Consider the following 15,943-nt stretch of genomic DNA (forward strand, 5'->3'; position numbering starts at 1 on the left):
ATTATCAACATCTTTTAATCTAAATATAGTTTCATTAAAATCTGGCAAAAAAGCAGGTGTGGAATTAGAAAAGTTGTTTAGTATATAATAATGTGTGCAAGTGTATATTTTCTAATTCTTCACGGCGAGAATTTTTTGTTGTTTTTTTTTTTTTTTTGTTTCATTCTTAATGATGAAATTCAATGTATAGTGAAACTACAAGTATATTTATCTGTATTCCCAAGCTGTTCACACTGTATGGTATATATTATGGTAATCAATTTGATATTTATAAATTGAGCCAATAGAAAAGATATGCATACTTACTTTCATTTCAAATAAAGACAAACACAGTAAACTAATTTTTCGTTCTTCTAAAAAAAATAATCCGTAACACTTTACGCTGATTCATTATAAATTTCAAGAAGAGGTATTTAAAACTATCATTGAACTAAGTATTATTTGCTGCAAAAAGATGTTAATTGCCGAAGTCTTACGTCGAGAATAACGTAAACAATAAGATGTTGATTCATCTTGACCAATACAGGATTTTAGGAACAAATATCGGAGTCCTTTAATTTGATTAGTTCAACAACTCTTCCGAAAGCGATACAGCATTTATTTGGTTCAGCCATCTCGGCCATATCAGGGTCCTAGAAAAATTTGAAGCCATCTGCATGATATATGTGGACCGTTAAAGCTGCATAATTTATGTGGACCGTTAAAGCTGCATGATCTATTTAGACCTTTGAAGCTTCATGATCTTTGTGGACCGTTAAAGCTGCATGATCTATGTAGACCTTTGAAGCTTCATGATCATTGTGGACCGTTAAAGCTGCATGATCTATGTAGACCTTTGAACCTTCATGATCTTTGTGGACCTTTGAAGCTGCATGATCTGTGAAGACTTTTGAAGCTTCTTGATCTTTGTGGACCGTTCAAGCTGCATGATCTATGTGGACCGTTAATCATAATTTAAGTTTCCATCAAATGCACGTATGGGATCAGTTCTCTTATAGCCATGTTTTGAAAAAGGGTCACCTAAAGAATATTGAATAAGTTGAAATTGTAGAAATAATGGCCCAGCAGTTTGAGCTGTTAAAACTTCCACTTTACCTCTAGTGGCCATGATTTCGACGAATGGGAATAATTCTAATATATCAATATTAGTTACATTAGAAACGTTTATGTGAAATTTTTTTGAAATATGGCATGTTGTTTCTATTATACATATACAGGAAAAAGTGACTACGCTGTCACTCGACCCTGTTTTGTGGGTGCATGTGATATGAACTATATGAACAATTTTGATGTGTCCTGTGAAACTATTTTTGAATAGAAAGAAGCAGTGAAGAAGCAGATATCATTACAAACAAGGATATTTTTCCCTGTTTCCTCAAGTTGCCCATATTTGCAACCAAGGAGACCCCTATGAACAACTTCAGAAGAAAGCGATCTGAGAAACCGTCATGCCAAGTACATCAACTCAACAGAGGAGATGTCAATAGAAGAAAGTATGGACAAAAGAAAGGGCAATGAACATCCTGAGCACTTTACGCTCAGATGAACTGAAAACCAATACAACGTCGAATCCTAATACTTTTCTACTAGAAACACAGTCAAGTCTATTTGGAATATTTTTGAACATCTGAAATGTCCTTACTTGCTTTTAAATTAGATTTGGAGGCAATTTATTTCAGACGCGAACGTGTTAGTGATATTTTAGTCATTTTTAGGGTTTCAAATACTGTTTTGGGCTTTAGTAATTATCATGACCATAATACTTAACCATTTCTACTGTTAGCAAAAGATCTGTGCAGTACAGGACATAAATTAAATATCGAAGTAAGGGAGGATTCATTATTTGGAGACGGAACAACTAGCTATTAACAAATAGCATTTATTTGGAAAGGTAAGATATAATATATATTTTGCAATAACAGAAATGTCTAAAATGAGAAATATTATATTGTATATTATAAAAGATTTGCAGGTTACAAAATAAATTTAACACTTTTTGAACAATGTTAGTGTCGGTGTTCCGTACATATTATATTTAATAACATATAAACTACAAAAGTCAAACAAATACAGGCTACACGTGGCCCAGTTGTTTAGTACTCATTGAGCTATCAATATTGCTTGCGTAAGGACGATAGTTTTTCACACAGGTTTGATTTTCAGACAGGACCGGCAGTATTCCTTCAGTTGCGATATGACATGAACTTGGTTGACTCAAAATCGGACTAATTCTATGTCAATGATAACGTCAGTGACGTGTATTTTATTACACTGAACAGAACGTATTCTTTTACAAGTAAACGAGTTTGAGTTTAATGTACGTAGCAGACAATTTCGTATCTTATAACTGCCAAAAATTCTAGTGTTGCTTGCAAATAGGTTTTATTTATTATGTACTTTTTACAGATCAAGTAATAATATGTACTCTAGTGTCTTCCTAATTGAAATGCGACCTAGATAGACTTGATCTTTATTTCAACTTATGTTTGGATGGAAATGATAAAGGTCTGATTACAAATCCATGAACAGTTTCAGCGCAATTTTAGATTGTTCTACATGTGTCTAACAATTAAAATAAGCTAAAACATAAATACCTAATCCAATCAGCAAATGAACGGAACATTACACCAAGCGAAAGACGGCAATCAGATCATACGTTTCCATGAACTATATTTTAACATTTTTAATTGTGCTTATAAATCGATTACTCAATTAAGGATGATTATAAAAAAGCAGGAAATGTATTAAATGTACACTTGTCTCTTGGTATAAAACAGCACATGTATAAAGCGTATAACAATCTGTATTTCTGTTCACTACAAAAATTCCAGCAGTTCCCCCATTCATCATTTTTCATCGGTTGATGAACCGTCACACAGTAAAGTTTGAGTACGTATCGTACTGTTGTATAAAAGCAAGGACAGCTCTGTGGCAAAACTGATACTGCTCCTACAATAACAAACATTTCTTTTATACTTAGTCTAATATGAATTTACATTGAAGTAACTGTTGTTTGCTGTGTATGTATACGTATTTATTTTTTAAATATATGCAGTTGGCATATCTCAAAGACGCAACCGTCCTAGTACAAGCCTTCCTCTGTCAAAATTTTTTTACGTGAAACAAAAAAGAATTCAAAATTATTTGCAAAAGAATCCATGATTAATTCGATGAATGTGTGTTGTTCTTATGTGTGTACATATGCTATTTGTCCTAACAACTTGTAGTTTTTCATTTAAGATTCACAAAAATACTATATATTACTTACAACAGAGGGTATAATCTGTTCCCTGGCGTTCCTCATTTCTTCAATCACCTGCGAGATTGCAACATCTTGCTCAATCTTCATGCGTTCAATTACTGCTGATATCACACAATACAGCCCGCTTTTGTCAGCACCATTCCTGTAATATCAAATAAACTTGTAATCAGGTATCTCTTTATGCAAAAGATTCACGATTTATTCATACGACTTTATTTCATCCATTAAAAAAGCAACAGAAAAAAGGTGTTTTGATTCTTGGTATAATCCCTACTATATGACAACACAAAATCATGTGACTGATTCTGATGATCACACTCTAATTACTCTTACATCGTTTGTGTAGCATATAAGTAAAGTTAAAAAAGAGGGCCATGATAGCCCTATATCGCTCACCTAGTTTAGTTGCTTGCCTGAACAAATTTCTTTGCTAAAGCTTCAGAAACAAAACTAGGCGAGTAGGTCATGGTAAAGACTATTTAAGATTACTACTGAAATCTGTTAAAACATTATACAGGTGGTCCGAATCTCTTTGCTGTAGAATCAATAAAGTAGGTCATTAGGTCAGGGTTAACAATATTAAATAAAATCTGGAAAGTAGATCCCTCGGAAGCACCGAGAACAAGGCAAACAGTGAAAATTGCAGACTCGGTTTGATTGAGTCTGTTCATGAGCAGCAATGGAAAATGCAACACTGCCCACGCCCCCTAGCACCGGCTAATGAGTACTGAAATCTGTATCAAACGTTATACATGTAGTCCAAATTTCTATGATGTACCTTAAAAAACAAGAAAGTAGGTCTGTAGGTCACGATTAAGACTATTCAATATGAGTATTGAAATCTGCATCAAAAATTATACTGGTGGTCTAAATTTCTATCCTGTAACTTCAACAAGAACATTTTAAAAGGTTTTTCCCTGTACAAGTCTATTTAAAGCATGTCCTCCACACACCTCCCCCCTCCCCCCACGCCCCCGGGCGGGGCCAGTTTGAACCCCAGGGGATAATTTGAGCGATCTAGGTAAAAAACTACTACACAATGCTACTTACCAAATATCAAAGCTCTAGACCATGTGGTTTTGTACAAGAAGATCTTCAAATTTTCCTTATATATGTCTATATAAATCATGTGACCCCCAGGGCCGGGCCATATCTGACCCTAGTGGGATAGTTTGAACAATTTTGGTAGAGGACCATTAGATAATGTTACGTACAAAATATCAAAGCCCTAGGACCTGTGGTTTTGGACAAGAAATTTTTGAATTGTTCCCTATATAAGTCTATAGAAACCATGTGACTCCCAGGGCCGGGCCATATTCGATCCTAGGGGGTTAATTTGAACAATCTTGGTAGAAACACACTAGATGATGCTACATACCAAATATCAAAGCCCTAGGCCCTGTGGTTTTGGACAGGTTTTTCCCTATATAAGTCTATAAAAAAATATGACACCCAGGCGGGGCCATATTTGACCCTAGGGGGATAATTTGAATATTCTTGGTAGAGGACCACTAGATAATGCTACATTTCAAATATCAAAGCCCTTGGACCTGTGGTTTTGTACAAAAAGATTTTTAAAGTTTTTCCTTTCGGTTGCCGTGGCAACCAGAGTTCTGTATGGAATTCAATTTTTTGAAAAAATTTTAAAGACGACCATCCAATGAATATCCCTGTGACGTTTCATCAAAATTGGCCTGGTGGTTTAGGAGGAGATGTTGTTTAAATGAAAGGGTTGACAGATGGACGGTGAGCGATCACAATAGCTCAACCTGAGCACTTGGTGCTCAGGTGAGCTAAAAACTGAAATATGATATTTTGTATCCATTTGCAAAGTATTATCCTACCTGTCGTACGTAGGACAGGTAAGCAAAATCATGGAATTTGAGCACGCATGTCGTCAAGGCCTTAATGAACTATGTTTGCAACAAAATCTAAGAAGTATAATAAGGATTTTAATATTTCTTTTTTTACTTCTCAGCTTTATATCCCTTGAATAAGAAATACGTTTGCAAAAGTTTCATGCCATCGAAGTCACACTCTTGATACACTGGAAATTTACGATCTGGTAAATATTCAATACCGTCAAATAATTTGTATAGTTTTTCTATATCGTTTATAAGCTTGAACCATTCTATACTTGATATAACACAAGAAAACTCCAAAGTAATGTCATACTTTCAAGTATCTTATACCATATTTAACATAGTACAGATATATTGCTTTATTTACTTTAACAAACTGTTCAATTTGTCAGTCTTCATGCATTTCCAGCAACTAAACTTTGTACCGACTACCGTCATTACAGCATGTAAAATACAATGAAATATGTAAGCGTACATGCAATGTACAAGAACTGTATGGTTCCCCGACTGTTGTTGCGATACTTGAACAAGTTCCATAAGATCTAGTATAACTTCAGGCGAGTCTGGCAAGTTATGGTTTGGCGACCATCTTCCACATCTGATTTGCTTGACCTTTCTTGTCTATATCAGTTAAGAGCATATAATCATAATATACATAAATCATTATAATAATTGTTTTTGTCAATTTAACAAAGATATGCTTATCTAATTCTAACATCGATTTCTGCCTTTTAAATACACTATGCATGCTGTTTAATATTGTTCCGTCTTGAAACGTTGCTGATAAAATGCTATCTTACTATTCTGTCAATCCGAAGCTTTTTAAATTCGAAACACTAGAAATCACTAGAAAACTAGTTTACAGTCCATTGTCTTACATTTAATTGTCTTACCATTCCATTGTCTTACCATTTTATACTTCTTTACTGACAAAGATACCACTTTATGGTCGTTTATTTCCTCACTACCATCGTTGGTGATTTCAATGTTTGCAAATGCAGTTGTTTCATCACTATCTGGCCAGTACCTCTCAGAATCCTGGAATGCAGTTATAGCTTTTTTTCTGCTTTTTAGTAACAACATAACAAAGCTTAGTATAAAAGGATCATTCTTCCAAGTAGATATGTACGGCCACAAAGCGTACTGTATTTAGAAGGCAAATTTGACGCCACGGAGCCTTATAGACAAAGCCCACCTCACCCATTCAGAACCACAAACCAAGATCGGAAATTGGCTGAAAGAAACTAATAGTATACATTAACATAGCACATTTAATTTTTCAAGACTTATTATAATGCAAAAACGAAACCACGAATCCATGAATGGTGTCTTTATAAAACATCAACATTGTACATCTAAGCGACCAAAACGTATTAAAAACCATACACGAAAGGCCCCATATCAAAACACACAACAAAAAGATCACTCAGCACAAACTAGCAGACATTATATTGCAACAGAAATGATACATAGGAACGGCTAATTATTGGGATTAAATGTTCATGTATATGCACTTTCAACAGATTTAAAGAATCAAATGTTGATAGCTCAGGCAATACTGGTAGCTTACCGTAGTTTCTGTAATGTTGTTCATCATGACTATAGTATGAACATCATGTTCCCACACAAGACCCCAGAAATCATCTTTCGTGGATTCAAGAGGTGTTTGTGTTATGATGAATGCCTTTCGTTCTTTATAACTCTAAATAATACGTTGATGAACGTTTTACAACAAGTATTTTACTAATTCATTTAGCTTAATAATTAATGTATATGTTCATTTCTAATATAAGAATTATACGAATTACAAATAAAAATACAAGAAAAAAGATGAGGTTACGTCGCATGTCAAGTTGATTTCTGTTTAAGTCACTTTGAGTACTTAAAATAATAGTTACCGATAGGAACACAGCATTGATGTAACGATTGTCTCCGTTGTAACTGTTTGACATCAATGAGGGCATGAACTCTTCAACTGTAATAAGAGATTGTCATTCTTTAGTTGCTATTGGCTTTAAAAAAGAAGTAGTTATCATCTTATTTGGGCATAGACCGGTTGGGAAATTCCAGATGTATTAAACTCAATTCATTAATGATATTTGTTTAAAGATAAAAGAGAAAATAGGAAACTTGCTTTTATCATTTAACATTTTATTTTTCAATACCTCAGGATGTTAAGTAAAATAAACAAGCTTTGCACGACGCAGTTTAGCCTTCATTTTATTTGGTAGCATGTACACCTAATTTTTATATATTTCGAAAAAACACATACCAGGAAGTACATTAGAATATCTATTCTTCTGTCTATTTCTGACAAGCTTTGCTGACACATATTCACATTCATCTGCCACTGGAGACACCTTTTTCAATGTCTGAAAAATAGGTTTTTTTAAATCATGTATATTAAACACAAACGGACAATTAAATAGCATTTAACTCTTTTTCCAAGAAAACGCGGATTCTTAATAGATATATCTTTGCAGATCGGGACATACTTTTGGTGGCCGCTGGTCGCATACTAAAAGGGTGTTTAACAGAATGTATCTATATAGTAAAAACGTTCGGGAGGGATTTGAAATGGGCGTTTAATAGAAAAGTCACTTAATACCGGTGGTCGCATGTACGATTTTGACTGTATATAGGAATGTGATGATTAATTCTATAAACATTATACACCAGTTAAGTTTATCAATTCTGACAAATGTTCATATTACATGTTCAAATCCAGACTGCTCTGAAAGAAACTACTGTCAATGGCAACCATGGGATATCTTGAAGATATAATCAACGTCATCCAAATAATACCACGTTTCGGTCGCTAATAAGTAAATACTAACCTCAAATTCTACACATATTTTCCGTTTCTTCTTTTCCCTGTCCATCTGAAGCAACTCCTGGTATGCCTCCGGAAACTTTGCTGCAGGTAATGCAGATGTTGGTAACATCAAAGATTCGATCAGTGCTTGATGTACAAATATATACTGCTCCTGCAATCATCATTAAAGGTGGATAATCAGATTTTGGCCATGTAACGGATTTGTTCGAAACTTTAGCATCTGATCATTTACACTCATTTATGTTCACTTAACACTTAATACAAATAAGATTTTCACTGGAGGTATTTTTAAAATTTCATTTTCCTATCCTGGTTGCCCAACCAAGATAGAGTTATTTTATCATAAGTATAAATTTGATAAACATACTTTGCCTAAGGAAATGTATAAATATTAGACATATTGTAATATATTTGTAAAATATTTGCATTAAAAATTATGTATTTAGATGGAATTCATTAGAAACGCAAGTTTGAAAAATTATTATTACCTCCCTTTGCCTATCTTGGTTGCGCAACCAAGATAGATTGGAAATAAATGAATTCAGAAGCTACACACAGCTTTTAAACTTGCATTTTGGTTCAGGTTGTTCAATAGTTGATATGTCTATCAAATGCAAATGTAAAACTAGACATTGTATCGAAATAAAAAGAAATACCCAGCTTTTTATGTACTTTCATATTAAAGGGGAGTAATTACAAAATTTTATAAAAATAATAAAATATACATTTCAAATAGGAATCTAACTCTATGTAATCGGTCTTTTTGTTCCTTAAATAATTCTCTACCAGAATATACAAAAAGTAAAAAATGTCATTAAATGTTGTTTAAATGTGATTGACCACCTTTAAACATTTTATTCTTTTTGAAGAAAACTTGTTTCTTAATGATCATTATTTAGAAATTTAAATGCTTTTCTTCAATGTAGATCTTTTCTGTTACTTACGTTTCACTGTTTACATTTCTTGTAATGATGTTTTTATTTTTATTTATACCATAGAACATAAATAATTTTGTAATAAAAGTACTATAGTGTCTGTAATAGTTTCAAAACTGTCATATTCAACAGAACCGTTCTTACCAGCGTTTGTACTAGACTAACTCTTTGTGTTCTCATGGATGTCACGGTGCCAGAAACATCAACGAACCCCATTGTTTTGCCTTGTTCAGTCAGATAATCTAGTGCTATAAATGTGCCAGTCCTTCCTACACCAGCACTGTCATCAAAATATATTCTAGCATATATAAATATACTATCCTTTTAGATAGTAATGAAATTAAGAAATTTCAACACTTACCAATAGTATCATGTTTATGTCAATAAATAAGCGTACAAAATTAACTACATATTTTGCTAAATGGTACAAAAAGGTAATGATCAAGATTCCGAAATATAAAAAAAACGTTTAAAGCTAACGTAGGTTCCAAAGTCAAATGCGATTATAAAACATGTCATATTATTTTGCGTTCATTTCAGCAAAACAAAAGAATATGAACAATAAACGAATAACATTAAACACAAACACACCATTTGAAATATTTGAAATGTAACGGGCTGTATTCTAATGTTACTCGTATAATCAACTAAATTTGTGACCTGCAGTGTACCACAATTGGTCCTTTCCCGTGCACTGGAGCATATTTAACTTTGTTTAGGAACTGAACAAGTGAAGAAGCGTGTTTTGGAACTCCTCTGTCTGGCCACGCCGTGAAATGAAACTGGATTATCGTCTTTGATTTCCGGTTTGAAATGTCCTTCAAAGTTAAACATTAGCGTTTCAGATGGTTGGAAATTATATAGATTGTAAATGATACATCAAGAAATTCATTTTTAACATCTCTTTTTAGTTATCAATATTAACATTTATACAACTGCAGCTGCACTCCAATTCTGAGATTTCAACGTCATGTCGTTATATGGGAAACGTGAATTTAAGCACACGTTAAATGGTGTGCATTGAGACTACGTGTTAGAACGTAAAATGCTGTCGCCAACTGTAGTCCTTGTAGGGATTTAAAAGTACGCAGAACTGTTACAATTATGGCAATGTGAATGATAAAGTAAAGAAACGAAAATGTGTAAAAAATGAGATTTTAGACATTTTCAGTTGGGTATGTAATACAAGATTCTGTTTAGAACAAGCGTGTACGTATTCGTTCACATCTTAAGCATAATTATTATATAGATAACTAAATTCTAAACAAAAATCACTTCTTAAGCAAGATTAAAATAATAAAACAGTACGTTTTGTATTTTGAATGTCCTTATCACAAACTGTGAGAAATTCTCAGTGTTCTCCGTGTACACTGTTATTCCACCATATGAGCTTGTATTTCCTTCTACCGGCCAATACTGCTCACACTTGGTCTGGAATAAAACAAACGTTTTGTCATACTTTCATCAATATAGTGGACGCAGCTTGACGCAGATGGTTGACCTTTGTATTATAATACATAATGAGGCACAACCTATTATTGAAAAGGAGTGTACGTAAAACACGAGCTGCACAATAAAATGGAAATATAAATTTGTGTGAATATAAATTAGTGTACTGGAAAGTTTTAACTGATCGAAAGTAAGTATACATACTCTGATACTACATTGTGTGCAAACTAATTCCATATAAATACACACGGCTACCCTAAGCACCCATTATTTTTACAATGAAATAATCGATATGAATAATCAGCCTAAGGTCAACCATCGCGGTCAAGTTGCGACTACTATATACTTGCTTCAAATAAAAAATGTGCACAAACAAGCTGTACGTAAAAACTGATAGTCATGTAATTAAGCTTTAAGTTATATGTGTTTAATTACTTAATATTTATAAGATAAATTAGTGTACTGGAAAGTTTTAACTGATCGAAAGTAAGTATACATACTCTGATACTACACTGTGTGCAAACTAATTCCATATGAATATAGACGGCTACCCTAAGCACCCATTATTTTTACAATGAAATAATCGATATGAATAATCAGCCTAAGGTCAACCATCGCGGTCAAGTTGCGACTACTATATAATTGCTTCAAATAAAAAAATATGCACAAACAAGCTGTAAGTAAAAACTGATAGTCATGTAATCAAGCTTCAAGTTGTATGTGTTTAATTACTTAATATTTATAAGATATTCATATCGTTTATGTATCACAGTCCATAACTAACAGTTGCTAAATTTAACTGTTTGTAGATTAGATCTTAATTACGTACTTTTCCTTCCTCTATGATATTTGTAAGCATAACAATTTTGCTACACTCTATTTGCCATATCATTCTCCAAAAATCTGTCAATATTTCTTTTGTTGGTCCTAAAACAGAACAGAACAAATATATCTTTACAAAAATTTGAAGGAAACATGTATTCATTAATTTCAAACGTACTTGTACTTTCTTTAAATCTATTCAGAAGACTTATTGTATTTATTAAGAAACAAACCTTGGGATGCAACGTATTGTTTAGGTTTCTTGAATCCCTGAAATAAGATAATAATGTAATATTTTATTGTGAATTGTCTACAGCCACTGACAGAAATAACACAAGATATATATTTGTGTTGTCAAGCCCTTAATATAATTCAAGAACCTGTTTATCAATACACTATAATGAAGAACTACACTGGTCGTACACCTATGCTGCATTTTACTTTTCAAACGCTTAAGTTCTTTTAATGAGAACATTACAATGAAAACTTTATTCTGTTGACAATTAATAGCAGATATCATAACAATGAAAGAATGAAACAGAAAAAAAGGATATTATACTTTCTGGACAAAGTTCTAAAATTAATTTTGTGATCAGGCAGTTATCGAAGTCGGTAAAGAGGCTGTCACATAATACCGACTGAAGATAAGAACCGTACGTGCGATGTTATTTTTTCCAAGATTATATTTTCAGGAGATATATTGTCGTCAAATATTGCCGTGGAAAAATGTTATTGAACGCTCCATCAACGAATTATTGCATGCTATTCAGATGTGGACAGTGCTTTTGAATAGTATAATGTATTATAAATAATGCACAAGTTTGATATATGTCATTGCGTTTTGATATGCAATATAATAAGATATATATTGTATATAACACGGAAATCGCAGAAAAGGAATTCAAAATTTAGAAAATAACTAAAAAAGAAATAATTAATACACCAAAACAGGTACAAAACAGTTTTAAACACTCAAAGAAGTAATGTGAGTTCTAACCCACGGACTTTTGTAAACTTTGATAGCCTGATGCGTTAACAGTTATAATCGGAGTGTCATATAGGATACAAAGTTTTTTACCTACGTCAAGATATTCAATAATTTGATAACAACGTGTGCACCCACTGTTACTGAGTTATACTGTTGGTTTAATGTCATGAAATAAAGTTAACGAGTTTTCTAAATCTTAAAGTTGTAAATGTAAAAACACAAACACGTTAACATAAGATACAAACATAAAAAGATGAATCATATTAAAGACGGAAAGCAAGTCTTATAATTCTTTATATTACAGTGGTAATAGCATATCACCTTATAGATTTTATTTCTCACTTTTTGTAATACTATCCAGCAATATATGCAACAATTTAACATTTTAATGACAAACGGTTCCACTGATCTCTGATATATACAGACTGATTTTGAAAATCTTACATGCACATAACAGGCATTGATGTAATCGGACTGCGAATTGCCGTCAGTGTCCAAAACAACCCGCGTGTTGTCATCTAAATCAAATACAAAACATATCATTTCTGAAAGTTTACTTAGTAATAGTCACATTTATTATTTATTTTGTAGCAACAAAAATGTCAAAGTAAACGGAAGGTATTTCTGACTGTTTTGCATCTCACATGAAAATACTATATTAAGGAGAAAATAGTTGACAGACGATCATAATAACTTAAACATGGTACTGCGTTACTACTTGCTAAAATGTCTAACTAATTTACAAACTATTTACTACTTATATCCTTATGTGATAGATAAGAAATAAGGAACTCTAGGCATGTTCAGTGTTTGTCATATATTCTGGCATAAGCTTAACGTTTTATAATCATTCAGCTTACAAATATATCACAGGAGTATCTCTTGCACACTTACAAGCGTATAGGTTCCTGTATCGGTTCTTTTCAATGTTATGTCGTCTCAGTGCCTCTTTGTGTTCTTCTACCATACCTTGTGGGAGATTCTATAACATTATTAATTCAAGTAGTTAATAGCATTTTAATAAATTTCTAGGTCATTGTCAGTAACCAATATTTTATATGTCCAAAATAAAAGAAATACAGCCGTCTTGCAATTTTATTTCAGACAAATGTCGAATACAATGATAATACCTGAAATTCTTTTTCTAATTTGTTTTTGGCGACATCTCCCGTGAGGACTAGATCTGGAAGATCCTTCACTGGAATTGCAGTCTTTGGAATTTTGTCTATATTTGTAAAACTGTAGTAGGCATTTTGAGATTGCAGTGAAATAGAACTTGAAAAGGAAGGTTTCTTTGTCTCGTCATCTTTTGCCAAACTGTATATAGTATCTGCAGACTGGCTTTCTTTCTTTGTACCTATGCGTGACGATATATGTCCTTGAAATATGACAGAAGTAAAGTATTAACGTGATAACAAATATATTGCTCCTTCAACAATTGTTTCAGTCATTACCATGTTACTGAACACTACTAGTACACAGAATTACTCAATTCAGTTGTAGTGTATATTTGGTAACAGAAGAAAGCAGAGCCGTGATGTAATAATCTATGCCTTATATTATTAGATATTCTATGTACTTGTCAAGCTCTTCGATTTCCATACCTTTATAAATGGATCAGGCCAGTTTTATGAAATACGAAAATGTGGAAATTAATAAAACACGCTAATATTTGAAAGAAATGTAAACAGTGAATAAGACAATTAAATACGCACTGCTCTGCATGATCAAAACCAATACATTATTGGGTAACAGTTCCTTTAACTGAATATTAAGTTTTAGATACAGCGTGCCACTGTATTAATACGTAATTACATTGTAATATACTTTCTTATTTTCAGCTTCTTTTAGTTTACACTAATACCTCAGATAACAGGGGCTGTCGGTGGACAGGAATGCTCAACTATTTAATAGCCTTGTCACTAAAGAAAATTAACTGAATAAACACTAGAGTTGAAAGTCAAAGATTTTTTACACATGCAAAACAGAGTTGTGGGACCTGTTCAATGCATGTCAGGTCACCACAGTGAACAAGTGTATGAAGTTTCAATCAATTACTTCAAGTGCATGTACCGGATTACATACAAAAATGTAAACAAAATTTGCCAAGTTGAATAAAAGGCATAGTTTTGTAAAAATGTTAAATAAAGTTAAAAAAAACTGTGTCGTGTATTTCAAATCATTACAGTGGACACGTGCATGAAGTTCCAGTCAATTCCTATTAGCTGGTACTGGGATACCAGCTTACATGAAAAACTTAACAAAAAATTGCTAAATCGAAAAATGGGGCATAATTTTGTAAAAATACAAAGTAGAGTTATGAAACATATGCACTTCATGTAAAGACAGTCAACAAGTATGTGAGGTTTCAATCCATTCCAATTAGTTTGTACTCAGGTAGTGCTTACATTCCAAAACCTGCTAAGTCGAAGTATTGGCATAACTTCGTAAAAGTTCGTCACAGTAAATAAAGTACAAAGTGATTTTACCTAATCTTCGTATAGTCGAACTAAATACCTTTACCTGAAGATTTATGAAGTTAATATAAGATTTTTCACCTTTCTCAATTTGGTAAGGCGTAAGTTTTATTCACATATTCATTATAAATGTTGTTTTTTTTTTCATTTAGTATATTGTTTACTTCTTATTATATAATTATAAATAGTATTGAAAGTGTATGATTACAGTTTAAGAAATAGAATGTGCTTTATTCAAAGCAGATATAGACAGCAATATCAAAAATGCTTCACAATCATCAAACGAGTGCTGATGAGATACGTTGTAAAAAGGGAAATATAAAACAAAACAATATATGTTCAATTAGTTGTGTTTTAAGTAAAACTGACACCAATGTAGACTTTATGACCACTTTATAGATTTGAAGGGGAAAATCAAAGGTGCATCTCTAGTCGGTTTTTCAAGCACAAGTAGCTACAAGAGTAGAACCGCCGGCATTCCGTACGCAAACTGCATGCAATAATGCGCGGAAGCCTCTGAAGCCTTATTAGAAGTTATATACCGGATGAAGATGGCGAATGTGCCTCCTGAATCCCGGCATAATCTCCATCCCTCTGGTGTATCATGATTCTGTTTGAATCGTTGTCACGTCTCATCAAGTTTGCCTGCCGTTTAGGTTTTTCTCCTTTATTCTGACGACTCTGTCGCCTTTGAAGTACATTATTTATAGCGGAATTAATTTTTAAAACATTTGTGTAAAGGTTTACAGTAAAAAAAGCGGTATATGTTTAAGCAGAAATCGTACTCAGGTTTAAATCACTGTGTGTATTTTCCTCTTACTATGTGTACTATATTTATGAAGAGCTCATTTGATTCTAAGTACATGTAGTTAAAGAAGCTGGGAAAACGGACTAACAATGCATGAAACATTTATCGGTATAATCTAGAATTCTTGAGATAATTCAATGAGCGTAAAACAAATATATGTAAAGGAGAATTATTTTTAAAAGCCACAAACTGTCCATTATGTGAAAGAATGGACAAATCGAGGCGCAACGCGCCGAGATTGTCCATTCTTTCACATAACGGATAGTTTGAGGCTTTTCTCTGACTTAAAACACGGTCCTCACGAAAAAATCAAGATTGTCGTGATATTATATATTATTATACCTCACATAAATGTCTAATGCAAATTTCCCATTAGTTTAACGTGAATAATATATCATATTCCCCAGTGATTTTATATCACATGCACAAAATCGTTACTTTCAATTTCTGCGCAGGTGATATGATCCATAATTTCATATCACATGCGCAACAGCGTTATTTTGT

At 32.8% G+C, this 15,943-nt stretch overlaps 1 protein-coding gene across 2 annotated transcripts; it reads right to left on the reverse strand.

Moving 5' to 3' along the window:
* Positions 1-1,864: 1,864 nt before the first annotated feature.
* Positions 1,865-15,616, reverse strand: LOC123524145 (receptor-type tyrosine-protein phosphatase kappa-like). 2 transcript variants are annotated; one of them, XM_053539054.1, is made up of 17 exons: positions 15,174-15,616; positions 13,285-13,511; positions 13,049-13,136; positions 12,599-12,672; positions 11,400-11,436; positions 11,174-11,271; positions 10,204-10,326; positions 9,556-9,713; positions 9,040-9,175; positions 7,962-8,111; positions 7,397-7,496; positions 7,023-7,099; positions 6,695-6,826; positions 6,034-6,162; positions 5,600-5,745; positions 3,269-3,404; positions 1,865-2,949 (listed from the first exon to the last, which is right to left on the reverse strand). In XM_053539054.1, the coding sequence occupies exons 1-17, from the start codon at positions 15,265-15,267 to the stop codon at positions 2,872-2,874; spliced, it is 1,983 nt and encodes a 660-aa protein (XP_053395029.1). In that variant the 5' UTR covers positions 15,268-15,616; the 3' UTR covers positions 1,865-2,871. The 2 variants fall into 2 exon arrangements, with proteins under 2 accessions (XP_053395029.1, XP_053395028.1); XM_053539053.1 differs by having other exon boundaries at positions 13,285-13,532.
* Between the last annotated feature and the right edge of the window lie 327 nt (positions 15,617-15,943).

This window comes from Mercenaria mercenaria, chromosome 3, assembly GCF_021730395.1.
Source record: "Mercenaria mercenaria strain notata chromosome 3, MADL_Memer_1, whole genome shotgun sequence".
NCBI classification, from domain to species: Eukaryota; Metazoa; Mollusca; class Bivalvia; order Venerida; family Veneridae; genus Mercenaria; species Mercenaria mercenaria.

Excerpts from the sequence above, each read along its gene's own strand:
- LOC123524145 (XM_053539053.1), bottom strand. The coding sequence starts at position 15,267 with ATGAGACGTGACAACGATTCAAACAGAATCATGATACACCAGAGGGAT. Across the intron at positions 13,533-15,173 it reads ACATTCGCCATCTTCATCCG|GACATATATCGTCACGCATA; the intron begins GTATATAACTTC and ends TCATATTTCAAG. Across the intron at positions 8,112-9,039 it reads TTAGTCTAGTACAAACGCTG|GAGCAGTATATATTTGTACA; the intron begins GTAAGAACGGTT and ends TGATGATTGCAG.